The sequence below is a fragment of the Oncorhynchus nerka genome, linkage group LG18 (assembly GCF_034236695.1).
Source record: "Oncorhynchus nerka isolate Pitt River linkage group LG18, Oner_Uvic_2.0, whole genome shotgun sequence".
Lineage (NCBI taxonomy): Eukaryota > Metazoa > Chordata > Actinopteri > Salmoniformes > Salmonidae > Oncorhynchus > Oncorhynchus nerka.
Genome location: NC_088413.1, coordinates 41040621 through 41066250, shown reverse-complemented (window position 1 = coordinate 41066250; position 25630 = coordinate 41040621). Strand labels below are relative to the sequence as shown.

The 25630-nt window shown below is 43.7% G+C and overlaps 3 protein-coding genes across 3 annotated transcripts; all 3 read left to right on the top strand.

Annotated features, from left to right (window-relative positions):
• Positions 1-203: 203 nt before the first annotated feature.
• Positions 204-1998, top strand: myct1b (myc target 1b). Its single transcript, XM_029688664.2, has 2 exons — positions 204-420; positions 1057-1998. Exons 1-2 carry the CDS (start codon positions 366-368, stop codon positions 1632-1634), a joined length of 633 nt encoding a protein of 210 aa, XP_029544524.2. The 5' UTR covers positions 204-365; the 3' UTR covers positions 1635-1998.
• Positions 1999-5338: 3340 nt separating this feature from the next.
• LOC115145928 (tubby-related protein 4-like) lies at positions 5339-17783 on the top strand. The gene is given in 16 exon segments (XM_029687597.2): positions 5339-5599; positions 5878-6006; positions 6135-6296; positions 6720-6897; positions 7177-7284; positions 7354-7517; positions 7853-8077; positions 8352-8586; positions 8850-8994; positions 9236-9380; positions 9598-9691; positions 9826-9969; positions 10143-10508; positions 10511-13338; positions 13340-13759; positions 14216-17783. Coding segments are annotated over 16 exon segments (5712 nt in total). The 5' UTR covers positions 5339-5347; the 3' UTR covers positions 14333-17783.
• A 409-nt stretch (positions 17784-18192) lies between these two features.
• slc18b1 (solute carrier family 18 member B1) lies at positions 18193-25589 on the top strand. The gene is made up of 14 exons (XM_065004099.1): positions 18193-18580; positions 18924-19072; positions 19964-20053; positions 20251-20324; positions 20449-20596; positions 20909-21065; positions 21386-21522; positions 21723-21824; positions 21941-22032; positions 22133-22228; positions 22382-22456; positions 22560-22653; positions 22900-22949; positions 23107-25589. Exons 1-14 carry the CDS (start codon positions 18538-18540, stop codon positions 23162-23164), a joined length of 1365 nt encoding a protein of 454 aa, XP_064860171.1. The 5' UTR covers positions 18193-18537; the 3' UTR covers positions 23165-25589.
• The last annotated feature ends 41 nt before the right edge of the window (positions 25590-25630 follow it).

The window sequence follows — 25630 nt, the reverse complement described above, 5'->3', positions numbered from 1 at the left end:
AAAGGCTCCTGATCTAAAAGTCACAACGTTGCCATTCAAATACAAGTAAATTACAGTATTTCATAACAGAGCCAAGAAGCCATTGTTCAAGAGGAACATTGATTGTTCATTAATCAAGAGGAAATGATGTCAGAGGAAGCAGCCTTGTTTCCCAAAGTTCTGCCCCACGCAGATAAGAAAAGCACAAGCTAAATTTAAAAAGTAGAGAGAGAGGCAGGAAGCATGACAGCAACATTTCCACTATTGCAAACAAAACAGACAGGAAGAAATGGACCAAGCAGACAGCCTGTCTTGAAAAGAGTCCAGTTCAATGTGCTGCAGTGTTCTCAGTTTGGATGTGAACTGCTTTTCTTTTCGTTAGTATAATGGCGTTCAATGAGACAAATCCATTTCTGGATATACTAAAATCATTTAACATTGGTAAGAATTTTAAGCCTGCCTTTTTAATGTGTTTATTTTTCATTAAGGGATATGAGTATTCTATCTTTAAATGACTGCATTAGTCTTATATAATACTACTACTACTAATATATGCTATTATGCAGACGCTTTTATCGCTTTTATCCATACATTTTACGTATGGGTGGTCGCTGTAAGCAAACCAACTACCCTGGAGTTACAAGCACCATGCTCTACCAAAGGACCACTCAACTTCTGTTTAGTTCTGTGTTCACAGTAAATGTGTTATCAAAGTTATTGTCTGAATTTTACCTACAGTCCGTCCATTAAGTGATATGAGACCATCTTCGAGTAGTCGATTTACCACTGTCGGTTTTTCATTTGTGAAAATGTCAATTGTGAACCATGGAAGCAATCAATTGCAATTTGCCAAGGAATGTATACTGGCATTTTGAATCTGAAAACTAATTTATCCAACAAGTGAGTTCCTTGCCACTCCATTTTGATCAACCCCAGCAGGCAAAACTGGTTGCAATGATGTCGTTACAACCAAATATCAACTTGATTGCCCTCAGTATCAGTTCACCTCAAATACGATGACATTAAATTAGGGAAAATCTGAAAAAGTTGTCTAATATCTTCCTCCTTTTCCTCCAGGGAACCTAGTCCTAGCCTTCTGTCTGTCCATGTTGTTGGGCCTCCTGATTGGAGCGCTGATCTACATCCTCCTAACATGGCTGTCGAGACGCAGAGCATCCACCCGGATTACCAGGCGTCCCAAACAGCAGCACCGCTCAGCCACCTCCCAGCGCTCACACAACCCCATAGCCAACTACCAAGGCCTCTACCGGAGCACAGTGTTCGACCGACACAGCGACAACAGCCTCGGAAGAGGTATTCTGAGCCTATATAGACAACCATCGGTGGAGCCGGTTGGCCCACTGGGGAAGAAGACCAGCTCAGGATCATCCACCTTCCGACCAGTGCCCAAGGGCAGCAGGATGGGTCAAGGTGACGGGGCTGAGGGTGACACTAACAACCAGGATACTTTGCCTCTTCATGACACTACTGCCAACAATTCATCAGCAGTAGATACTGCCTCCCTCATGCCAAATCAACCCCAACGGAATTCTTTTTGGTTGGGAAACAGCAGTCTTAAAGGGTTCCTGCCCACACAGACTCCTCCTCCCACATATGACAGTGTCATCAATGCCTTTCAAGAGACATGCACCTGATGATGTCACCATATGCTGCCTGGGATACATAGGTTGACTGGTTATTACAGTATAGGCTTTACTACTGGGGGCCTTTGGAAGAGATAGGGGCTCTGTCTTATGGAGAACTGTTCAGTTTTGAGTAAGGTGACCTTTGGTCCTTCTTTGGGCCATCGTCCAACCTGCCTTCTATTCAGTCTACTATCTAAGAAATCTAAATAAATAGATTGTGCTCTGACTGACCATAGGTTGTGTTTATGTTGAAGAACGGTGTGTACCCCAATGGAATCTATATAAAAGAAGATGAAGGTTCGAGAGGATTGTCTATTATGGCCCACGTTTCTGTGATGTGTTGATAAAGTTGTTAATAAAGTTGTAATTATTATCCAGTCTTATGTGATCTATCTACATGTTATACATCTGAACATTTCTGTGATATGTCTGTAGAGAAGAGGTATGATTTTACATAAAAGCAAAAAAAGAAACACACCTTTCTCAGGACCCTGTCTTTTTCAAAGATAATTCGTAAAAATCCAAATAACTTCACAGATCTTCATTGTAAAGGGTTTAAACACTGTTTCCCATGCTTGTTCAATGAACCATAAACAATTATTGAACGTACACCTGTGGAACGGTCGTTAAGTCACTAACAGCTTACAGACAGTAGGCAATTAAGGTCACAGTTATGAAAACTTAGGACACTAAAGAGGCCTTTCTACAGACTCTGAAAAACACCAAAAGATAGATGCACAGGGTCCCTGCTCATCTGCGTGAACGTGCCTTTGGCATGCTGCAAGGAGGCATGAGGACTGCAGATGTGACCAGGGCAATAAATTGCAATGTCCGTACTGTGAGACGCCTAAGACAGCTCTACAGGGAGACAGGACGGACAGCTGATCATCCTCGCAGTGGCAGACCACGTGTAACAACACCTGCACAGGATCGGTACATCCGAACATCACACCTGTGGGACAGGTACAGGATGGCAACAACAACTGCCCGAGTTACATCAGGAATGGACAATCCCTCAATCAGTGCTCGGACTGTCCGCTGATTACGTTCAGTCTAAGAGGCTCGACTGGGGGCTTGTAGGCCTGTTGTAAGGCAGGTCCTCACCCCACATCACCGGCAACAACGTTGCCTATGGGCACAAACCCACCGTCGCTGGACCAGACAGAACTGGCAAAAAGTGCTCTTCACTGACGAGTCGCAGTTTTGTCTCACCAGGGGTGATGGTCGGATTCGCATTTATCGTCGAAGGAATGAGCGTTACTCCGAGGCCTGTACTCTGGAGCGGGATCGATTTGGAGGTGGAGGGTCCGTCATGGTCTGGGGCGGTGTGTCACAGCATCATCGGACTGAGCTTGTTGTCATTGCAGGCAATCTCAACACTGTGCATTACAGGGAAGACATCCACCTCCCTCATGTGGTACCCTTCCTGCAGGCTCATCCTGACATGACCCTCCAGTATGACAATGCCACCAGCCATACTGCTCGTTCTGTGTGTAATTTCCTGCAAGATAGGAATGTCAGTGTTCTGCCATGGCCAGCGAAGAGCCCGGATCTCAATCCCATTGAGCACGTCTGGGACCTGTTGGATCGGAGGGTGAGTGCTCGGGCCAATCCCCCCAGAAATGCCTGGGAACTTGCAGGTGCCTTGGTGGAAGAGTGGAGTAACATCTTGCAGCAAGAACTGGCAAACCTGGTGCAGTCCATGAGGAGGAGATGCACTGCAGTACTTAATGCAGCTGGTGGCCACACCAGATACTGACTGTTACTTTTGATTTTGACCCCCCCTTTGCTCAGGGACACATTATTCCACTTCTGTTAGTCACATGTCTGTGGAACTTGTTCAGTTTATGTCTCAGTTGCTGAATCCTGTTATGTTCATACAAATATTTACACATGTTAAGTTTGCAGAAAATAAATGCAGTTGACAGTGAGAGGACGTTTCATTTTTTGCTGAGTTTATATATTTCTGTTTTTGTTGCAAAATTATTTCTGATTATTGCTGGAGAAATATCTTCATCTGTTCATCTGTTGACCCACTGTGATCAAAATTGATATTTTATTTTCTAATCAACTGATTTTTCTCTGCAAGTAGCATGTCTTTGGGTATTGGAATTGGTATTCACGCTGCGGGTCTCAAATCAAATCAAAAATCTAATGGATTTTTCTCGGAAGATATATATATATATATATATATATATATATCACACTGACATGTTTTCTGAGATATTGAACGCTTCTCCAGGATTTGTGAGATCTGATGATCGGCGCAGCGTGACTACAAAGAAGTCAACCTGTAACGCACCCAATGAAGCCGACATGGCAATGAAAACTACATGGCAACCGGCATTAAAGGCGCACCTAGCGTCAGCAGAAAGCAGCCTGGCAATCTATGGTGGACTGCGCAGATGAAGGATATGGCAGCGACCTTATATTTGATCAAGTGAGTTCTGCATCTTGTTCGTGTTGGTGTCCTGCATATTTTGTCAGAATTGGAATTGGTCAGATAAAGGGCAACGAGCAAGGGACATCATATTTTTATACAGGTTCCTATCCACTGATTCAATCTCAACGAATAGCGGTGGATGAGGGTGATTGATTACGTTCAGTCTAAATGTATTTTCATTCACTACGACAGGGCGATTTGATTGATTCATTGATTATCCATCTTATTGTAAATATGGAAAATATAACCGGTGGATACTGGGCATATTGTGGGGTGGTGGGTTATTTATTTCGCGTACTGCCATTTAAGGAATGATTCTTATTCTGTCTATTCATTGAAATCTACAAGTTTTATTGAATTAGTATCGTGTTAATGACGTAACAGACTGACGTTCTCCGTATCTATGGAGACACGAAGGCAAGAGTGTTCGGTTCAGAATGTTCAATGCAGTGTTGCATAGAGACCAGGATTCTAGACATTCCCATGTCATAGCTGAGAGTAAGATACGTTTCAAGGTTGATGCACTGAATGGACAAGGCAGTGCTTTTCCTGTTTATAGGCTGCACCCCTTCGATGGAATCTATATAGGCTATAGATAACTTGGAATAAAAAAGCCACATTTATTCTTTAGCTTTTTATTTTTATTTGACACAGAATAGTCATCAAACTGCATATTTCCATACTGTAGCTACAGTATTTCCGACACTTGATTGGAATCACTTCATGAAGACACAGGCCTATTGAATAGACCTGCCATAGGCCACCATGTAATCAGGATGGGCATTTCAAGACATGAGGACCAGGTTGTCTCCATGTAGTAAACGGAATGCTGTGTGATGCTCTGAATCTTTTCAGTGATAGATTTTCTCCATCTGGGAATTAGGAAATATCTCACTCTTTAGTGCACCCACCTTCTGAATGGAAACATGGACACCACCTACAAAGGAGGAATTGTAGTCAACAATGTCCAGGAACTATGAGGTGAGTAACATGTAGGCTATTATAATTCTATTCTATGTTACATTACCTGGTCATACATTGCCTAGTAATGTTGAGTTAGGACTTGACTGTATTGGATGGTTTGCTAGGCCTACCTCTTGCAGAAACAACCTAAGCACATGAGCCTACCTAAAAATCCAGAATAAAGAGTGATATAAAAACACAAACGAAAAACAAAACAAAATAAATCAAGTCAGTCAATGATACCCTTGAAGAAAGACACCAACCTCCACTATATTCTCCTCCTCTGCTTACCTCCAAGCCTGGTCACTCAGTAGGGATGTTGGCTACTGTGGAACATGGTCCCATCCTCTGCAGCGACTCCAACATCCTCTGCCTCTCCTGGAAGGGCCGGGTCCCCAAGAGCGAGAAGGACAAGCCGGTGTGCCAGCGGCGCTACCATGAGGAGGGCTGGCTGGCCACAGGGAACGGGAGAGGGGTGGTGGGCGTGACGTTCACATCCAGCCACTGCAGGAGAGACAGGAACACTCCTCAGAGAATCAACTTCAACCTGCGAGGACACAACAGTGAGGTGGGTCTTGTTATTTTTTTTCCGAAACTGCGTTTATTTGCAGAATTAATCAAAAATGCCCTCATATATAAACACCCAGATTTAATCTGACAATCATCACAAAAGAGCATTTTGTGTTAGTATAAAATAGAGTAGGTGGAGGAAGTGGACTGCTTTGTACTTTCTCTCATTCAGCATGTGCATCTCATTTTGAATATGAATTGTATTCCACTTTCACATTCCTAGAGAGCCCCCTATCTTCGTGGAGTATAATAGCAGTTGCATACTTCCCTTTGCAGGTTGTGTTGGTTCGTTGGAATGAGCCCTTTCAGAAGTTGGCCACGTGTGACATGGAGGGAGGCATCTTCGTCTGGATTCAGTATGAGGGACGGTGGTCTGTAGAGTTAGTGAATGACCGTGGTGCCCAGGTAGGTATAAGATGCCCGGGTACGATATTTTTACTATATTTTTTATTGGGAAAGATAATGTATTGGTGAAAACATTATGTAATGCTGGAAAGATAATATAATGGATGCATTTCTAATCTCTCCATAAGGTGAGTGATTTCACATGGTCCCATGATGGCACTCAGGCCTTGATCGCCTACAGGGATGGGTTTGTCTTGGTGGGGTCAGTCAGCGGACAGAGACACTGGTCATCAGAGATCAACCTGGAGAGCCAGATCACCTGTGGCATCTGGACACCTGACGACCAACAGGTAGGTACACCTGAGCTAACCTGGTTTCTGGCTGAACCTAAACAAAACATTGAGCATATATTGCCCTTTTACAAACAAATAAGATACATATTATAGTATTGACCTTTTTGTTACAGGCAAACAATATATGAAATAATCTGTTGGTTTTGGGGACACAGATTTAGCCTTGACTAAAAAGCATGCTCATTTGAGATTGTTGCATACTTGTTTGTCTATTGCCTGTCCAGGACATGTACTTGTACATCAAGCTGCCTTGTTCTGCAGAAAAGATTGATAGGCTCCCTGCCCCTATGGGCTGTTCTGGCTCGGACACAGTTTACTTACTGTTTGTCTAGGACTAGGTTTAATCTTTGTCCAGGAGACCACCCCCATTGATGTTTTCTCTCAGAAAATAAGGATTCCTGCCAACTGCCTTTACTTCAGGTGTTGTTTGGTACAGCCGACGGTCAGGTGATAGTGATGGACTGTCATGGTCGCATGCTGGCCCATGTCCTGCTACACGAGTCGGATGGCATCGTCGGCATGTCATGGAACTGCCCCTGCTTCCTAGTGGAGGACAGCACAGAAAGCGACACCGACTCTGATGACAACCCACCTCAAGGTAAGATACTGTAATAATGATAATGCAAGGTAGTGTGGTTATTTAGATCATCTAGGCACTGATTCTATGGGCACAGAGAGTGACGCTGCGTCTTATGACAATAACCCAGCTCAAGGTCACACATTGTAAACAATCAAGCGAGAGAGAAGAACATCCCTGTCTTGTACCGCTCTCAAATGTGAAAAAAAGAGATGTGATAACATTTTTTTACCTCTACTGTGAACACTATGATCGTGCACATTAGCCAGGAGGCTAATGTGTTTATTTCTCTCTCCCAAGTGCGTATCCTGAAGCCCCTTCTGACAGTTAGCTTCATATCAGGAGACATCAGTTTGATGAACAACTACGATGACCTCGCTCCTACCGTCATCCGCTCAGGACTCAAAGGTAATGACTTTTTCAATCTTAAACGTGTGGGCGGACCGAATGTGTTGTGACTGAGCTCCTCCTGTTCAGATGTGGAGGTCCAGTGGTGTTCTCAGGGGGACCTCCTGGCGGCAGCTGGGATGGAGAGACATGGGCTCCCTGGAGTCCCCTCTGACCCTATCGTGAGGAACGCCCTGGTCAAATTCTACAACGTCCAAGGAGAACATATCTACACGTTAGAAACACCTGCCCAGGTGAGCTCCCCTCTTTGATGAACTTTTCTGAAATGTTATTGTATGATATTTACAAACGGGTTGTAATTTGTTTGTGATGGCATCATTTCAACCAGTTTTGCCTTCTGGGTAGGTCCTCTAACACGTATATGTCAAATTCTATAAGTCATCTGAAATCTTCAATGAATAACTACAATATTAACAGAAAGTATACTTGACATGAAATGTACTGTCGCCGCGCTTCCAAGTCTCGTTTAGTGGGCTATGGAGAAAGCCAGAAATCAAGGTTCCATAGAATGTGAGTACAAGAGAACAGGGCCGACTGGGAACCTGCCTTGTCAACCTTTGCCTTGCAGCGCCCCATCACCACTATCTGCTGGGGCCACAGAGACTCTCGTCTGTTCCTGGCGTGTGGCACGGCGCTGTACGTGGTGCGGGTGGAGCACCGGGTGGCCAGCCTGCAGCTGCTGTGCCAACAGGGCATCGCCAGTGCCCTGCGGGAGGAGAGGGACGTGGGCAAACTAAACATGCCCTCCTTACTCTGTTCCTATGTCACAACCGCCTTCATACCCACCATCAAGGTAAAATAAGCTTTATTCAGTTGGCTACTGTAGGTTATTATCTGAGCTCAAAGCCATCTGGACTTGTTCATTTCAAAATGACAGGACCCCTTGGTCGTAATCCTTCAATGTTTGTAGATCGGTAAGGTGCAGGGGATATGCTGGAAGCTCCATCACTACCCTGAGTGTACCTATCCAGATCCTAACGATCTAAAGGGGTAAGGGCCAAGGGGAAGGGGTAGGGGTAGGGAGCGGATTGGAACCAACTGTTAATGTTTTTCTCTTGTTTCTCTAGCCTCCTATTCCTGATCCCAACAACATCCGGGACTTTGTCAGCTACCCCACAGCTGGTAACGAGAGGCTGCACTGCACCATGAAGCGAGCGGAGGACAACCCAGAGGCAGGGGGACCCTGTTACACCCTCTACCTGGAACACCTAGGCGGTCTGGTGCCCATCCTCAAAGGCAGACGCATCAGCAAGCTACGGCCAGAGTTCATCATCATCGACCCTAAAACAGACAGCAAAGCAGGTGGGATTGGCACAGAAAGATGTATTATAATGCACTTTCAAAAATAGTTAGTATGTTACACACAAACAGCTCATTTTAGACTGGTATATCATGATGAGTTGGGCAACCCTACTATTGTGTGTTCACATGTATATTGTATATTTTTTTCCTGAAGTTCTACTGTTCTGACCTGTTTATAGAGGTGGAGTCAAATATGATTTTTTTAATTTGTTATTTGTTTGTTTGTTTATTTGCTTGTTTGTTGTTGTTTCTTCCCCCTCCAGATGAGGTGTGTGTGAATGCTATGATCTCCTACATGACTGACAGCTGTAACTGTTCGGACTCCAGCGACATTGAGTTGAGTGATGAGTGGGTCGGGAAGAAGTCCCCTAAACTGTCCAGAGGAAACGGGTCACCCAAGCTTTCCAGGTATCTTTCATTACAATGGTCTGGACTCTGGAAGAGTGAGGTTATAAGACTAATGTTCACCATATTCAACCCTAATCCTAACCATTACCTTTAGTAGCCGATCCATGTTATACAAAAAGTTCAACCTTCTTCAATAGGTCATACTGATCATTTTATTTGTTTCAAATGTTATTTGTTCATCATTTTAAATTGGTCTATTTTGGCTTTGTTTGCCGTTTGTTTTGGTTGTTGTCTGGCATAGAAGGAACATGGAATCTAGAAAATCTCCCAAAATGTCCCGGGCTAGTCAAGAAGGCCCACGATCACCCCGGTTACCAACAAAGAAGCCACCAATTCGATCTCCCAGTTTGACGCGTCGAGAGATGTCCATGGATGGAATCTCTGAGGTATTGTCTGAATATGTGTCGTGTGGAACGTTGGTATAGTGGTTCTTTAGTGGTTAGGAGCTGTAATTGTGGTTTCTGCATGTTTAGATTTAGCCACTTCTGTACCCAGAAGTTAACCGGGTATAGCTAGCTGGCTAGCTCATGCAATATTTGGTTCTGGGTTCTGGATCATTTTTTACATAATAAAAAATATGAATCTATTTGCTTGATTTCACAGCATAATTATCTTGCTCAAGTCACGTCCAATATTTGGGGGACAAAGTTCAAAATCGTTGGACTTGCTTCTTTCCTACCTGCTAATCTTGGTGCAGGTAAGATCACCAACATTCAGAGGGAAAAAAACACGGACATATTTTCAGTATTTACCCTATTTTTTATTATTCCTTTATGTTGACTACTCCATTTCATTCCAATTTGATTGTAGAAATGTTTTCCTCTGTTTTAGTTATCTATAAGACCAGTTTGCTGCATCTACAACCAAGGCAGATGACAATCTACCTTCCGGAGGTCCGGAAAATATCACTTGACTTCATGAGCCTGCCTGTCTTTAACCCAAACGTCTTCAGTGAGGATGAGGATGACTTGCCTGGTAAGTCATGAATGAATGAACAATTAAACAAACCATCAATTAATTGATACTGGAATTAAGTATCAAGTGCAAGTTTACATGAATTTCGGTTGGATGTTGACTTCTGTGTAGTAATGAATGTAGTACGTAACAATACCTAAAGTTATTGGAATATTCTTTGACTTGTCTTTCAGTGATGGGACCATCTGGAGTGACAAGTGACAACCCTCCCTGTACGGTCAACATCCCCATCGCACCCATCCACAGCCCTGCCCAAGCCATGTCCCCCACTCAGAGCATTGGACTGGTCCAGTCCCTGCTGGCCAATCAGAACATCCAGCTGGATGTCTTGACCAATCCCACGGCTACGGCTTCAGCTGCAGCGGCCGCTGCAGCAGCCTCGGCCTCTATTGCAGGGCCTGATCACGGTCAGAATGCAGTAGCAGCACAGTACAGTGGGACTCTAGGAAGGTACTCCAACCCAGGACAGGGGATCTTTAACAGGCTAGAGATGGGTCCCCTCCTAGCTGGAACACTGCCTCCACCTCCGCCTCCACATCACCCCCTCAACAACCTCAACAACAACGTCCTCAGTCTCAACAGACACACCAACAACAGTCCAAACAACCACCGCAGATACTAACCCAACAGCAGCAGCAGCAACAACAACAGAGAATGCAACAGCATCAACAACTACAGCACCAGCAACATCAGATTCAACAACAACATCAACAACTACAACAGCATCATATACAGCAGATCCAACAGCAGCAGCAGCAACAGACTCAGCAGCACCAAGCACTGCAACAACAGCACCAACAACAACAGGCGGCACTGCAACAGCAACAACAGCAGATCCAACATCAGCACCAACACTTGCAACAGCAGCAAATCGCTCAGCAGCACCAACAGATGCAACTGCAACATGAGCAAATGCATCAGCAGCAGCAACAAATGCAGCAGCAACAGCAGCAGATCCGACAGCAGATTATAGAGATGAGGCAGCAACAACAGCAGCTGCAGCAGCAACATCAGCAGATACAACAGCAACACCAACAGATGCAGAGGCAGCACCAACAAATGCAGCAGCAACTGAAGCTGCAGATCACCTTGCCCCCTCCGCCTACTGGCTATCCCACCATCTCTCTGCAGCAGTTCCAGGTACTGCAACAGATACCCCACCCCAGTGCAGAGTTGGGACCAGAAAGAGGAGAGCAGGGGCATACTCAGAGTCATACTCTGGGCAGGCCAAGTCTACCGCGATCCAGGCCTCCATCATTCATTGATGTAGACAGCTTACGGTCCAGACCTCCTTCCTTCATCGAAGCAGACACATCAAGATCTAGACCACCATCATTCATCGACATAGACACAATACGGACTAGACCTCCTTCTTTCATTGATGCAGATACAGGTACATTGCGGTCTAGACCCCCGTCGTTCCTCGATGCAGACTCCTCCCGATCCAGACCTCCTTCATTCATAGACACAGACACACTACGTTCTAGACCTCCTTCCTTCCTCGATGCAGAGACTTCCCTTGAGATCCAGATGAGAAAGGTGAACCCTCCACCACCCTACCCAGGAACCATAGTGTCTGCAGCCACCGCCACAACCTCCACCGCTCCTCAGACCCTCATCACCAACTGTGACAACCCCAACATACTGGTCACAGCAGACCCGTGTCTGAAGAAAGACGAGTTCTCACTCCACCCAGTTGGTCTCCAGTACCAGATGGGATACGAGAGGATCACAACCTTTGACAGCAGTGGGAATGTAGAGGAGGTGTGTCGCCCTCGCAGAAGACTCATAAGCAACCAGAACACCTACGCTGTTCAAGGCATGGGAGGTTCGGCCACACTTAAAGTCACCTCATCGTCTGACAGTAAGAAAGTCCAGCTTCCTTACAGCTCAGCAACTCTAAGCCGCCTCTCTGTGCCACGATACTCCATACCCAGCAGAGACCCGCCCCCCTACCCAGATCCAGCCAATCAGGCTAACATTAACACGACGACACTTTCTCCTCCCCAACGCATGGACAATAGTCACATGATTCACGCCACCTTGCGACCTGACCGGCGAGACGTGGAATCTCGCCTGAAGGTGTCCCAGATGGTTGACGCTTCAAGGACTCTACCAACCAAGTCTAAGATCAACAGTGCGGCCCTAGCACTCTCTTACCAGCAGAGGGTGCCCACGGCTCTGTATACCTGCACACAGTGCAGCAGCAACAGCAGCAGCACCAGTGTCAGTGTTAGTGGTGGTGGTAGTAGCAGCAGTGGCATCGCAGGAGGCACTGTAGTGCGACAGGATTTCCCTCCAGGAAAAGGTGCTCATCACAGCACCATCATTGTTCACTCCAAAAGCACTTCGCCTCAAGCTTCTCAGTCATCTTACAATCTGCTGAGTCCTGTTGATAACAGCAGGGATAGGACTGTGTATGTGAACTCTGCCTTTACCGAAGACGAGACATTAAGTCAGCAGTGTCGTCACTTGACTCTTGGGGAAGTTAGTTTGACACTGAAACGTCCTCCACCATACCAGTGGGACCCAAACACTGCAGAGGAGTTCTGGATACCCCCAGAACAGACTATCGTAGCTCCTCCTCCACCTCCACCACCAACACACAAACCACCACCCCCGATCATCTTCAGCAATGCTCAGCATCTGGACATGACACGGCTGCCTTTTGTACTTTCAACAAAACCTCCCAGCAGCCCAAGTACTGTTACTTTCCCATCAGGTTACCAGATCTCCATGTCACCTTTCCCTCCAGGGGTTGGTCAGGATGGATCCCCACTCCAGTCCATGCAGAGCCATCCACCACCCTGCCCTCCCAACGAAGTAGTTGCTCCAGTCCCCCAGTTTGCCCAGCAGGACCCCAACCTGGTCTTGCCACCTGGATACCCTCCCAGCCATGCCAACCTAGCTTGCTGCCCTCTGCCCCCAATGTACCCAGGGGCCGCCTCCTGTGCTGGGCTTCAGCTGCACCCTGTTAGCCTGCACCCCTGGAACCCATATAGCCTACCCATGCAGGACCTGTCAGGCTCTGCCACCCTCCCCAGCAAGTCTCATCAGGTGTTAGAAAAGCCAGTCCTCTCCCCACCTCCTCCTGTTGCTCCCCCCCCACCACCTCGTACACTTCCTCCTCCTCCACCAACCGAGCTGCCGAAATCCAAAAGCCCTACAGAGGAGCTGGCGGAATCTGCCAGTAGCTTCCAGGAGCCGTCTTCTCTAAACGAAAGCCCCGTTCCAGACCGACAGGGGTCCGACATGTTCAGCAAGAAAAGTCGTAAACGTCTAGACAGCCGAGCCGAGGCGGCAAACATGACCACCGTCTCAGAGGGCAAATCCAAAAAGGAAGGGCGCGCCCTCTCCGACTTCAACTCCCCTCATCTCCAGCCCCAGGCTTGGCGGCAGGGAGAAGAAGAAACTCAAAGGCCAGAGGGAGCAGCTGAACAAAACCAAGAAGCTCAACAGGACCAGTACCACTAGCGAGTTCCAGGACAGTTCGGAGAGCGAGCCCGAGCTCTTCATCAGCGGAGATGAACTGATGAACCAGAGCCAGAGCTCCAAGAAGGGTTGGAAGAGTAAGAGAAGCCTGAGGATGGCCAGTGAACTGGAGGAGATTAAGTGCAGGAAGGCCAATGAGAGAGAGGACCGTGGGCTGGGGAGCCAGGGATTCATCTATGTCATGGCCAATAAGCAGCCACTCTGGAATGAGGCCACACAGGTCTACCAGTTGGACTTCGGAGGACGAGTCACTCAGGAGTCTGCTAAGAACTTTCAGATCGAGCTGGACGGGAGACAGGTAAAATTTTGCTTCCATTATTTACAGAAACCTAGATACATTGTAAAAAAAGAACCACCTATTTATAATTTAGAATGGGAAATCTGTTTGCGGTTGCTTTAAATATAAGTTTAGCTTCCAGTCTCTCTGGAGGCCTGGGTTCAGTTCCCACCACTGCCACCAACTGTCACATTGCCCTGTTTATGGCTGAGATGAGTCAGCACTCAAATTGAACTTCAGGCAGCAGTGGCACAGCCAGAAGTTCATTGGTGGGTGGGCCTGCAGAAATTTGGGTGGGTTGGGGAAAGCAATGACACATTTTGTCATGGGGACATTTTCACAGCTAATCTCATGCTATTCTACACATTTGGCCAACAGGCCCACCCAGGCCCATCTGTACCTATGCCCCACAGATGTGATGCAAACAGGCCTTCCTTACAGCTTTGTTCCTGTCTCTTTTCCCCTGTTTTTCTACAGGTGATGCAGTTTGGCAGAATCGATGGGAACGCCTATATCCTGGATTTCCAGTATCCTTTCTCAGCAGTGCAGGCCTTTGCTGTTGCCTTAGCCAATGTTACTCAAAGGCTGAAGTAAGAGACTGCTCTAACCAGTGGTGTAGTGGAGGATATTTTGTGCAAGTGTTTACCTACCTTTTGCGGGAAAATGCATTGAAAGTATAGGGAGCATTACATTACTCACCGCAAATGGCGATCAGTGTTTACCCACCTATGGTTTTTTATCACTACATCACTGACTCTAACCCAACGTCACATATGTGTTCGAAGAAAAGGAGGAAGGGAAGCGCTGCTAAGGTACACAATAGTAGATTGTGGGGTAAATGAATAGAATTCATTAAAATGCCTTTATTTGTATGGCATGTTCAATGGAAACAAAAGTTTAGAAACGCTGACATGTGTGTCATATACAGTGTATATACACTGTTACAACGTACTCTGATGCAAAGTGACAGAATAATCCGAGATGATTATACTGTGTCCTGTAACACGGGACTGTCAGTGTAGTTCTGACGGATAACAGGGCTATGAAATACATTTTAGTAAGCCTCACAACAAAGCTTTTTAGTAGGTACGTTTCTCTTACTTACCGTATATATGCATTGGATTTAAAAACTGCCCTTGGAGATGTGCAATTTTAAAATGCGTGACTAAGATTGCAGGTTACAATGGTCATAAGAAAAGTAAGTGCAATGTTGGACAATGTTGAAATAATGTATTGTGAGAGAGGAGGCCATGTTGATTGTGGAAAGACAACACGATGAGTTTGAAAGTAATCGAGTTTATTTAGATGTTATTTCGAAGATCACTTCTATGAAGTGATCCTAGGAATATCATCATTTTCCGTAAATGTTTTTGTAGGACCTAGAAATATCCACATTTCCATTATGTAAACCTTATTGTAGGACTACATACCCTCATATGACATCAATTGTAACACATTCATAACTAAATTGTAACATGTATGTTATCAAACCTTTCTGCCCATTTCATTTGGTTGAACCTATGAAGAAATGTCGTGCATGTGTAAATCATTCACCAAGATCATCAAATGCATGGTTCATGTATCTGGTGAAAAATGCATACAGTAGATATCCCACCTGCTGCCAAATCCCTCAACTTATGTTAAACCCTGCAAGAAAATGAAAAGCTATCCTTAATTTAATGTTATGGTGTATAAGCTTGGTTGGCTCTGTGTTTTAGTCACTGGGTGTGGTTATGATGCTACTTGAACATTGCATTTGAATGTGAAGTGCTTTGCCTCCTTGGAGTTTCTGCTGCTGCTTTTGATAGATATTGTCTGCATTGCTGCTAATAGTGTGTCACTTGGTACTGAAGACATTCAAGTTATCCTTTTTTACATTTTCAGATTTTAATTGGATTTGATTGACTAATTAATTTGTGAATATGTTATTCAGTAGTTAACATGTGTCTTATGCTGCTTTATCTGAAAGTACTGTAACTTCCAAAATAATGGAAACACTTGAGTAAATGAGGGATACGAAGTATATTGAAAGCAGGTGCTTCCACATAGGTGTGGTTCCCGAGTTAATTAAGTCATTAACACCCCATCATGCTTAGGGTCTGGCATACAAATGTTGGGCAGGCCATTATTTTGGCTACCATGGCTGTGTTATGACAATTCCCCCATCCACAGGGCACGAGTGGTCATTGAATGGTTTGATAAGCATGAAAACCATGTAAACCACATGCCCATGGCTGTGTCAGTTACCAGATTTAAACCCAATCGAACACTTAGGGGAGATTCTGGAGCGGCGCCTCCCTCCAGCATTTGCCGTGTTTCACCCACCAAGCAAAGAGTTTTTGTATGGAGGCCAATGAGAGTGTCGAATTTGGTCAGCAAAAAAAATGTATGGCTTCTTTACTACTTGAGGTTTATAGACGTTTCCTAATGGTTAAGTTGTTACGAGTGTACTGATATAAGTAGGACACGTGACATCTCGCCAACATTGAGAAAAAACACTTTGTATCTGAGTTGTCTCGAGTTGGCTATGGATATTCATGGCATGAGGCTAATAGCATAGCATCTCTTGCCATTGAATACAGGAGGTTAAAAACGATTACAATAGTGAGATGTATCCACCAATCCAAAGGAAGGATAGGCGGGAGCTAGACAGCCCGCCGTGCCGCTTTATGGACAATGACTCCCATTGTTATGGCAGGGATACATGTATATTGTTAGTATATACATCATTTTTGGCGGTGCTTGAGACAGCGTTTTCCACCACAATCAACCAAATTATGGAATTCCTCACAGAAGAATGGTGTCGCATCCCTGCAATAGAGTTCCAGACACTTGTAGAATCTATGCCAAGGTGCATTGAAGCTGTTCTGGCTCGTAGTGACCCAACGCCCCTATTAAAACACTTTATGTTGGTGTTTCCCTTCTTTTGGCAGTTAACTGTATATCTGCAGGATTATTTGAAAAAGTATTGTAGACAAGTTATGTGATGATTCAACTATTCAAATCAAATGTATTTCTAAAGCCCTTCTTACATCAGCTGATATCTCAAAGTGCTGTACAGAAACCCAGCCTAAAACCCCAAACAGCAAGCAATGCAGGTGTAGAAGCACGGTGGCTAGGAAAAACTCCCTAGAAAGGCCAGAACCTAGGAAGAAACCTAGAGAGGAACCAGGCAATGAGGGGTGGCCAGTCCTCTTCTGGCTGTGCCGGGTGGAGATTATAACAGAACATGGCCAAGATGTTCAAATGTTCAAAGATCATCAGCAGGGTCAAATAATAATAATCACAGTGGTTGTCGAGGGAGCAACAGGTCAGCACCTCAGGAGTAAATGTCAGTCGGCTGTTCATAGCCGATCATTCAGAGTATCTCTACCGCGCCTGCTGTATCTAGAGAGTTGAAAACAGGTCAGGGTTCCATAGCCGCAGGCAGAACAGTTGAAACTGGAGCAGCAGCACGGCCAGGTGGACTGGGGACAGCAAGGAGTCATCAGGCCAGGTAGTCCCGAGTCATGATCCTAGGGCTCAGGTCCTCCAAGAGAGAGAAAGAAAGAAAGAATTAGAGAGAGCATACTTAAATTCACACAGGACACAGGAGAAATACTCCAGATATAACAGACTGACACTAGCCCCCCGACACATAAACTACTGCAGCATAAATACTGGAGGCTGAGACAGGAGGGGTCGGGAGACTGGGTCATTATGAATCAGCATCACCACCTAAAATAATATTATTTTGTTGCCTAAATGGATTTTTATTTTATTTTAAATCTTATACAATTATTTGTCCAGTTTATATATCAGAAGATATATCATACATTAAAATATAGGCCTACCACCCGATGTTCAAAAACGTAATAAAATGTAGAACACTTATGTCTATGTCTATTCATTGTGTGTGTGTGTGTGTGTGTGTGTGTGTGTGTGTGTGTGTGTGTGTGTGTGTGTGTGTGTGTGTGTGTGTGTGTGTGTGTGTGTGTGTGTGTGTGTGTAGCCAGGTCACCCGTGATACAAGTCAGTATTCAACATCCAGCCATGTCCGACGACGTCGGGGAGATGACGTGAAAACTGGCCACTAGGGGCAACAGTGATATAAATTTGTTTTTGACATTTCAAAAAATGTGTATATATTTAACTAGGCAAGTCAGTTAAGAACAAATTCTTATTTACAATTACGGCCTAGGAACAGTGGGTTAACTGCCTTGTTCAAGCGCAGAACGACAAATGTTTACCTTGACAGCTCAGGGATTCAATCTAGCAATCTTTCAGTTACTGACCCAAAGCTCTAACCACTAGGCTACCTGCCGCCCCAGGTAGCCTATCCCAAACCTTAACCGTTACTTTAACCATTCTGAGTTAATGCCTAACCTTAAAGTGTGGTAGTTAATGCCTAAACTTAAACATTCTGATTTAATGCCTAAACTGTGAGACTGTGAGAGCTTCAGCCACTCCATTGTGTTAGTGCACTCCCTTAAGGACGGGATGTATCGAACATCAGGAAGACACCCTACTCACTCAACGAGTCAGTTCACAGTCACAACTCTAGATTTAACAGTGCAACTCTCTAAACACGCGCGTTTGTGTTCAGTGATTTTTCTACAGACAACAACCACGCTGTTTTTGACGAGCGCCAGCGCCGAACTTTAATTTATGGATTTAACCAGCCAAGTTGTGACGCATTTGGTTTCCCTGTGTTGTTAACACGTTATGAAGCCACATCTTGTCGTCTATTTGTGTAACAGGAATTTTAGTCTAGGCATTTGTGACTTGAATAACAATCCGGATCGGGAGTATAATTTAATATGAATGACAACAATATGGATTCTGATCAAGTTCAACAAACAGGTTGGTGATATTATATAGAATAGATTATATACATTGCCGTTTTTCTAATAATAAAACATTGTTTCTGAGAGTTTATTTCTATAAATGTCTAGTTTCAAATATCATTAAAACGTTTGTAATTCAGCGAATGTAATTCCTACCACTACATATATTGGAAATGAGCTGCATTTTTCATTGGACAGTTGTTACATTGTTAACATGTTTTGTTTTCCGTCGGACTCTGACTGCAATTATTTAGTCTAATATGGCTTTGTCTTATGTTCTAATTAAAGGAACATAACAGTTTACTGCGTGATTGACTGATTGATTGATTCATTCATTATTTGATCAATTCATTCTTTAGATGGCAGCACATCAGAAGAATCAATAAGTATTCCTAATCAAAGGATGACAAGATATCAGATCCTCACATTGATATCAATGGCATCTGTCAACTTCAGCTCAATGATCTGCTACTCTATACTGGGGCCATTCTTCCCCAACGAGGTAATGTTCAATACCAACCATTTGATTTCTTCGTTGCCTGTGAAACAGACTATGCTGTCTGAGCAGTAATGCAGAATTATTATGCAGAATCATGATTTCTTTATTCAGATTATAGAATAAATTGTCACGTTGCCAATGGAGAAAATAGCCCACAAAACAGAAATGACAAATTAGTTAAGTTAAAGTTAAAAGTTCACTCTTAATTTTCTTGGTTGGATGGAAGATTTCACTATATTATTGTTTAAATGATTGCGTGTGTATCATGTGTTGGACTTGAGAAAAGCCCCAGAGGGCAATGATGTGCCGTACAATGGACACTCACACATCAACACGGGTCAGATGATAGGCTGTCCAGTGGACATATGCATTTCAGTGACCAGAGAGTAGAGTCTCTTGTGACTGACTGAAATCTCTGTTATAAGGCCTAGGCTATATAATGGTCTCAGAATAATGACATAACCAATGTAATAAAGTCATGACGACTGAAATGATAACGGCCCAAACCTTCACGGGTGAGTTTTCCAACACAACATCAGATCGTCTTCGGCATGAATATCATTGTTTGTCTATTGCCGACCAATTGACCATTGGTGATCAAATTGCTAGAGCCGATCTTTCTGCTTTTGGGAAACTCACCCCAGATGATCAAACTGTGGCTAGTGATAGACTGACCGAAACAACACTTTGAGTCACGACTGTTTCATAAAGTCAGCTGTTATGACTGTTGCCCAATTTTGTTAAGCACATGCCCTCGTCTTCCGGAAGGAAAACCACTTCTTGTACACAATCTTAACGAGTTTCTTTTCAGCAATTTTTTTGCAGTATTTGTATGTTTGATTATTGTAATGTCTGGATAGTACAGGACCATTATGTATGAATTGTTTCTACTCAGGCCATGAAAAAGGAGCCAGTCAGACTGTCATCGGACTTATATTTGGCTGCTATGCTCTGTGCAATCTGATGGGCTCTTTAGTACTGGGTAAATATGTAAGTATTTGGAATTACTAGGCTATGTACCAAGTGACACCCTATTCCCTATGTCGTGCACTACTTTTGACCAGACTCATGGGGAATATGGTGCCATTTGGGAGGCACACATCCTACATCTAGTCATCAGACTACTCTGCTTGCAACATGACTTGTCACACACACGTAACACATGCCTCCTCTCTCTGTCCTTTCAGATTGTCCAGATCGGGGCAAAGGTCATGCTAATTTCAGGCTTATTCGTATCATCGGGGTGCACCATTCTCTTTGGGTGAGTAAGTTATCCATCAACAGACATTAGCCAAAGCACATTTCTAAGTGCCCTCTTCAACATTTTACTGAACTTGGACAAATACATATTTTCGTCTAAAACTTTTCCCCTTCTTGTTTTGCAGCTTACTCGACCGAGTTCCTGAGGGAGCTACTTTTATTACTTTGTGCTTTATCATAAGGTCTGTTGATGCTCTGGGCTTCAGTGCTGCAATGACTTCTTCTTTTGCAATTTCGGCAAAAGTTTTCCCCAACAACATAGCAACTGTTCTGGTGAGTTTAGTCAACCAACCCTTGTGTATGGGTCTTGCCTGGTATGTTATGTGTAGGCAATAGACACCATGCTCAAACAAAAAAGCATTATGGTTTAGGTTGTTAAAATGTTTTGTATCCCAAATGTTTTCCTCTATTCGTGTTGTGGCTGTCTGAAAGCCTCCTTAGCAACAGGCATCGTGACTAGTTCCTCTATTTGGTCGTAATGATATGATGATACAATTGGATTCTGTTTGGAATTGTAAACAAAAGCCTGTGGGTACGAGGTAAAACTGCATGTGGACGTTTACTGTGTTGAATTTGTCTTCTCAGGGTAGTTTGGAGATCTTTACAGGGCTGGGTCTGATACTGGGACCACCAATAGGTGGATGGCTGTATCAGTCTTTTGGATACGAAGTCCCTTTCATGGCTCTGGGATGCTTTCTATTTCTTATGGTCCCCTTCAACATCTACATCTTACCAAGCTTTGGTAACTGTTTATTCATGAACTTTTAACTAATAGTCATCTGTCTATAAACTAGTTTTTTAAATTGAACTAGGCAAGTCAGTTAAGAACAAATGTTTATTTACAATGACGGCCTACCCCAGCCAAACCCAGACTGGGCCACACTATGTGACTCCCAATCAAGGCCAGATGGAAGGCAGCCTGGATTCGAACCAGGGACTGCAGTGATGCCTCTTGCACTGAGATGCAGTGCCTTAGACCACTGCCACTATTTAGTATTTTTTTGGGGGGGGGTTAAATGATTCTTGTGATGATTATGTTAATCTGTTTGTTCCACTGTTCAGCTGCTGATCCTACCAAGGACTCCTTCTTCAGGCTGTTCACACGTCTGAAGATAGTCCTCATTTGCTTTGCCATATTCACCCTGAGCTCTGGACTTGGCTTTCTGGATGCAACCTTGTCCATATATGCCATTGATAAGGTAAAGCCAGGCGTATACCATGGTTGGGGTGATTTCCATTTCAATTCAGTTTACTTAATGAATTGACTGAACTGGCATTTTCCAAACCCTGGTATAATTGAAGGCCTCATATTTGAAAATGCATTTCAAAATGTGATTGTTATGTCTAGTAGGATGGACCTCAATACCTTAATATGTTTCTCCATTGTTTCTACATGTAGTTTGACCTCTCTCCAGGTTATGTGGGTCTTCTCTTGCTTGGCCTGTCGTTGCCTTACTGTCTGGCCTCACCTCTGCTTGGTATCGTTAGTGACAGGTTTCCTGTGAGTACAGTTAACCCAACACTATACCAACCAATGCCAGTGGTGTATCGAAGTCACAACTTCTCTTTTACACACATAGACAATAATGTGATTTTACCTTCTGGTTGTGTTTCCAGTCCATAAGGCCATGGTTGATGGTACTAGGAGGCTTGTCTACAGCAACTGGTTTCTGGTTCTTAGGTCCTGTCCCCATTCTGCAGATACAGAGGTCCGAATCTGTTATTATCAGTGTGAAATGCACTATTATTACTATACTTGTACAACTATTATACTAACAATAAGAATTATACATTTTTTTGTCTCTTTAGTCAGCTGTGGCTGTTGGTCTTCATGCTGGGTGTCATAGGATTCTCTCTAAGCATGATTGCCATCCCCACCTTCCCTGAAATACTCAACTGTGCATAGTGAGATTACCATTTACATACACACCAGGGCACGTACACACACACACACATATACTATATTTACAATGTCCACGTTCACTTAGAAAAACAGGTGTCATCATAGTGCATGAGGTGCAGGTCACGGAATAATATTGATCATTTTCCCGATGGCAGTGAAAATGGATTTGAGGAGGGGCTGAGCACTCTCGGACTGGTGTCTGGATTGTTTGGAGCAGTGTGGTCCATTGGGTATGTGCTTAAAGTATTTGTCATATCAACTCTCTGAGGCATGATTTGAAGGTTCGAGTTTGGAGATATGAATCCTAAACAAAGGTGTGTTTTATTGGTTCAGAATGTTTTGTGGTCCAACGCTCGGTGGCTTCACCACACAGCAGCTGAGCTTTGAGTGGGCTGCTTCTGTTCAAGGAGGCCTGGCCTTTTTAGCCGTAAGTATGGCTATTTACCTTTTCCTATTATACACACTTCAATACTGTCAGTCCTGCCTCGACACTAATGACGCTACGGATGGGTAACTCAAATTACTGTGCTAAATTGCTTGCTTTGACATCAACACATTATGCTAGTTAGTGAGAGGTATTGAGGTCACATGGATGTTCTTTTATTTTCCACATGGGTCTTAGCCCTGGGCCAAGTAAAAAACTGGGATGTCTAATGTGTCCTCCTCTCCTCAGGCTTTCTTTCTTGGTATATATTTTCTCTGTCAAGGAACACGACAAAGAAGGTAATGATTACATCATATATTTTGTTTATTAACTTCTTTTTTTTCTTTTTTTTTTTAAATAGAAGAGAAATGTTGAGAAAGTCATTTAAAAAGAGTAACCGGTCCGGAGAAATGTTTATTTGTCCCCGAATTTGCTTTTATATGTTTGGATCTAAAGGGCTCCTCAGATCAAGAGGAAAATACCTTCAGATGAACGTACCCGTCTTCTGTCCTGAACAACGATCATCTACCAGGAACATGTACAGTGAGAGATGGGTACCGAACAATAAACACCACTTCTTAAAATATTATGTGTATGTATTGCTAGAGATTGAGGTGGGCATGCATTGTAATGCTAGAGATTGAGGTGGGCATGCATTGTATTGCTAGAGATTGAGGTGGGCATGCATTGTATTGCTAGAGATTGAGGTGGGCATGCATTGTATTGCTAGAGATTGAGGTGGGCATGCATTGTAATGCTAGAGATTGAGGTGGGCATGCATTGTAATGCTAGAGATTGAGGTGGGCATGCATTGTATTGCTAGAGATTGAGGTGGGCATGCATTGTATTGCTAGAGATTGAGGTGGGCATGCATTGTATTGCTAGAGATTGTGATAAAACAGAACAATGAGAAAGATATTTCACCAGATGTATAAATGTGAAGCATCCGGTTGGCGTTTCCACTCATTACCAAACATGGTGGTGAGAAGAAGCCCAGTGGCCGGGAGTGGGAGAAGATGGAGCGAGATGGATTTTGGCCGACATTCTGCAAATTTTCTCTTCGATGAAACATTTGATCTCATTACAGTTTTCTGTTTCCAAAACTGTTACGAACAGAGTGGACTACGTTTTGTAGACTTTACCCTTTGCATTATTTAGGAGTGCAAGGGCAAATTTCACAGAGTAGATGTTCCCTAACAGAAATATGCAAATACATGCTAGAACGCACCAATAGGCTCTTGCTAGCTTTTGCTTGGCTATGCCCACCTCACTTGTTCTGCCCAGTATGATTAATTTGCTTACATTGGAAACGACAGGTTGTGCTCTATCCTGGGTTAGTTATAAAACATCTTTGGTGATAATGTACAGTGCATTCGGAAAGTATTCAGACCCCTTTACTTTTTCCACTTTTTTGTTACTTTATAGGCTTATTGTAAAATGTATTAAATAAAAACATTTCCTCATCAATCTACACACAATACCCCATTACAAAGCAAAAACAGATATCACATTTACATAAGTACTCAGTACTTTGTAGAAGCACCTTTGGCAGCAATTACAGCCTTGAGTCTTCTTGGGTATGACACCTACAAGCTTGGCACACCTGTATTTGGGGAGTTTCTCCAATTCCTCTCAAGCTTTGTCAGGTTGAATGGGGAGCATTGCTTCACAGCTATTTTCAGGTTTCTCCAGAGATGTTCGATCTGGGCTCTGACTGGGCCACTCAAGCACATTCAGAGACTTGTCCCGAAGCCACTCCTGCGTTGTCTTGACTGTGTGCTTAGGGTCGTTGTCCTGTTGGAAAGTGAACCTTTGCCCAAGTCTGAGATCCTGAGCACTCTGGAGCAGGTTTCCATCAAGGATCTCTCTGTACTTTGCTCCGTTCATCTTTCCCTCGATCCTGACTAGTCTCCCAGTACCTGCTGTTGAAAAACATCCCAGCGGCATGATGCTGCCACCACCTTGCTTCACCGTAGGGATGGTGCCAGATTTAGCAAAAATCTCTAAAAACCTGTTTGCACTTTGTCATTATAGTGTATTGTTATTTTATCAATTTTAGCATAAGGCTGTAACGTAACAAAATGTGGAAAAATTCAAGCGTCTGAATACTTTCTGAAGGCACCGTATATAAGCAGCCAGACAGTGAACAATATATATCTATATACACTACAGAGGTGCTAAACGTGGACTGTAACATGTATTAAAATGTAAAACTAAGAGGATGATGCTACACAGATTGACTTCTCATTTGTTGTCATAGAGTAGCACTAGCAATCCAAACAAAAGCAGTTCAGTTTGCATAATGCCAATATCAAAATAAGACCTGTGTATAGTTACTTGAACTGTCAAGGACCTCAACAAGCTGTGGTAAAGCTTTGGAACTTTTTTGAATGAGCTTTTAGCAAGTTATTTCAAAACACCATTTACTTAGGAATAGGTGAATGGTTCATAAAATAATGTTAATGACAATCAATGGGCATTTATCAGTTGGCAATGTAAACATGTACCCATTGAAATGCAGTACTATGTAAATGCCTCTCATTTCCAACACCACATGACTTGAATTATTTGTCTGAACAGTGGGGTCAGAACTAAATGTGCATAGCTATTGACCTCCTTCATGGTTATGTAGATTGCTCATTGACCAAAATGACTGTATCCACTTGTCAAGTGATCATAACTGTGGTTCATTCAAATACACCAAACTATTTGAAAATATGTAACTAATGTAATCTTAGACCTTTGTTACAGTCTTGTAGTTACATGCCTTTGGTGTTATTCCAATGTGTGCTTCTGCTCTCTTAAACTCCTATTTTACAATAATGGCATTAGGAGAAATCTAGGTACCTTTTTCCTCACTGACTGCAGAGTTCCAAATGACATTAGTCTGGTCAAATAAAATAGGGAATTCATAATAAAAGATAACAGATTTGGTCTACTATCTGTGTTTGAGATAGTTTTGTATCACATTCAAAGAGAT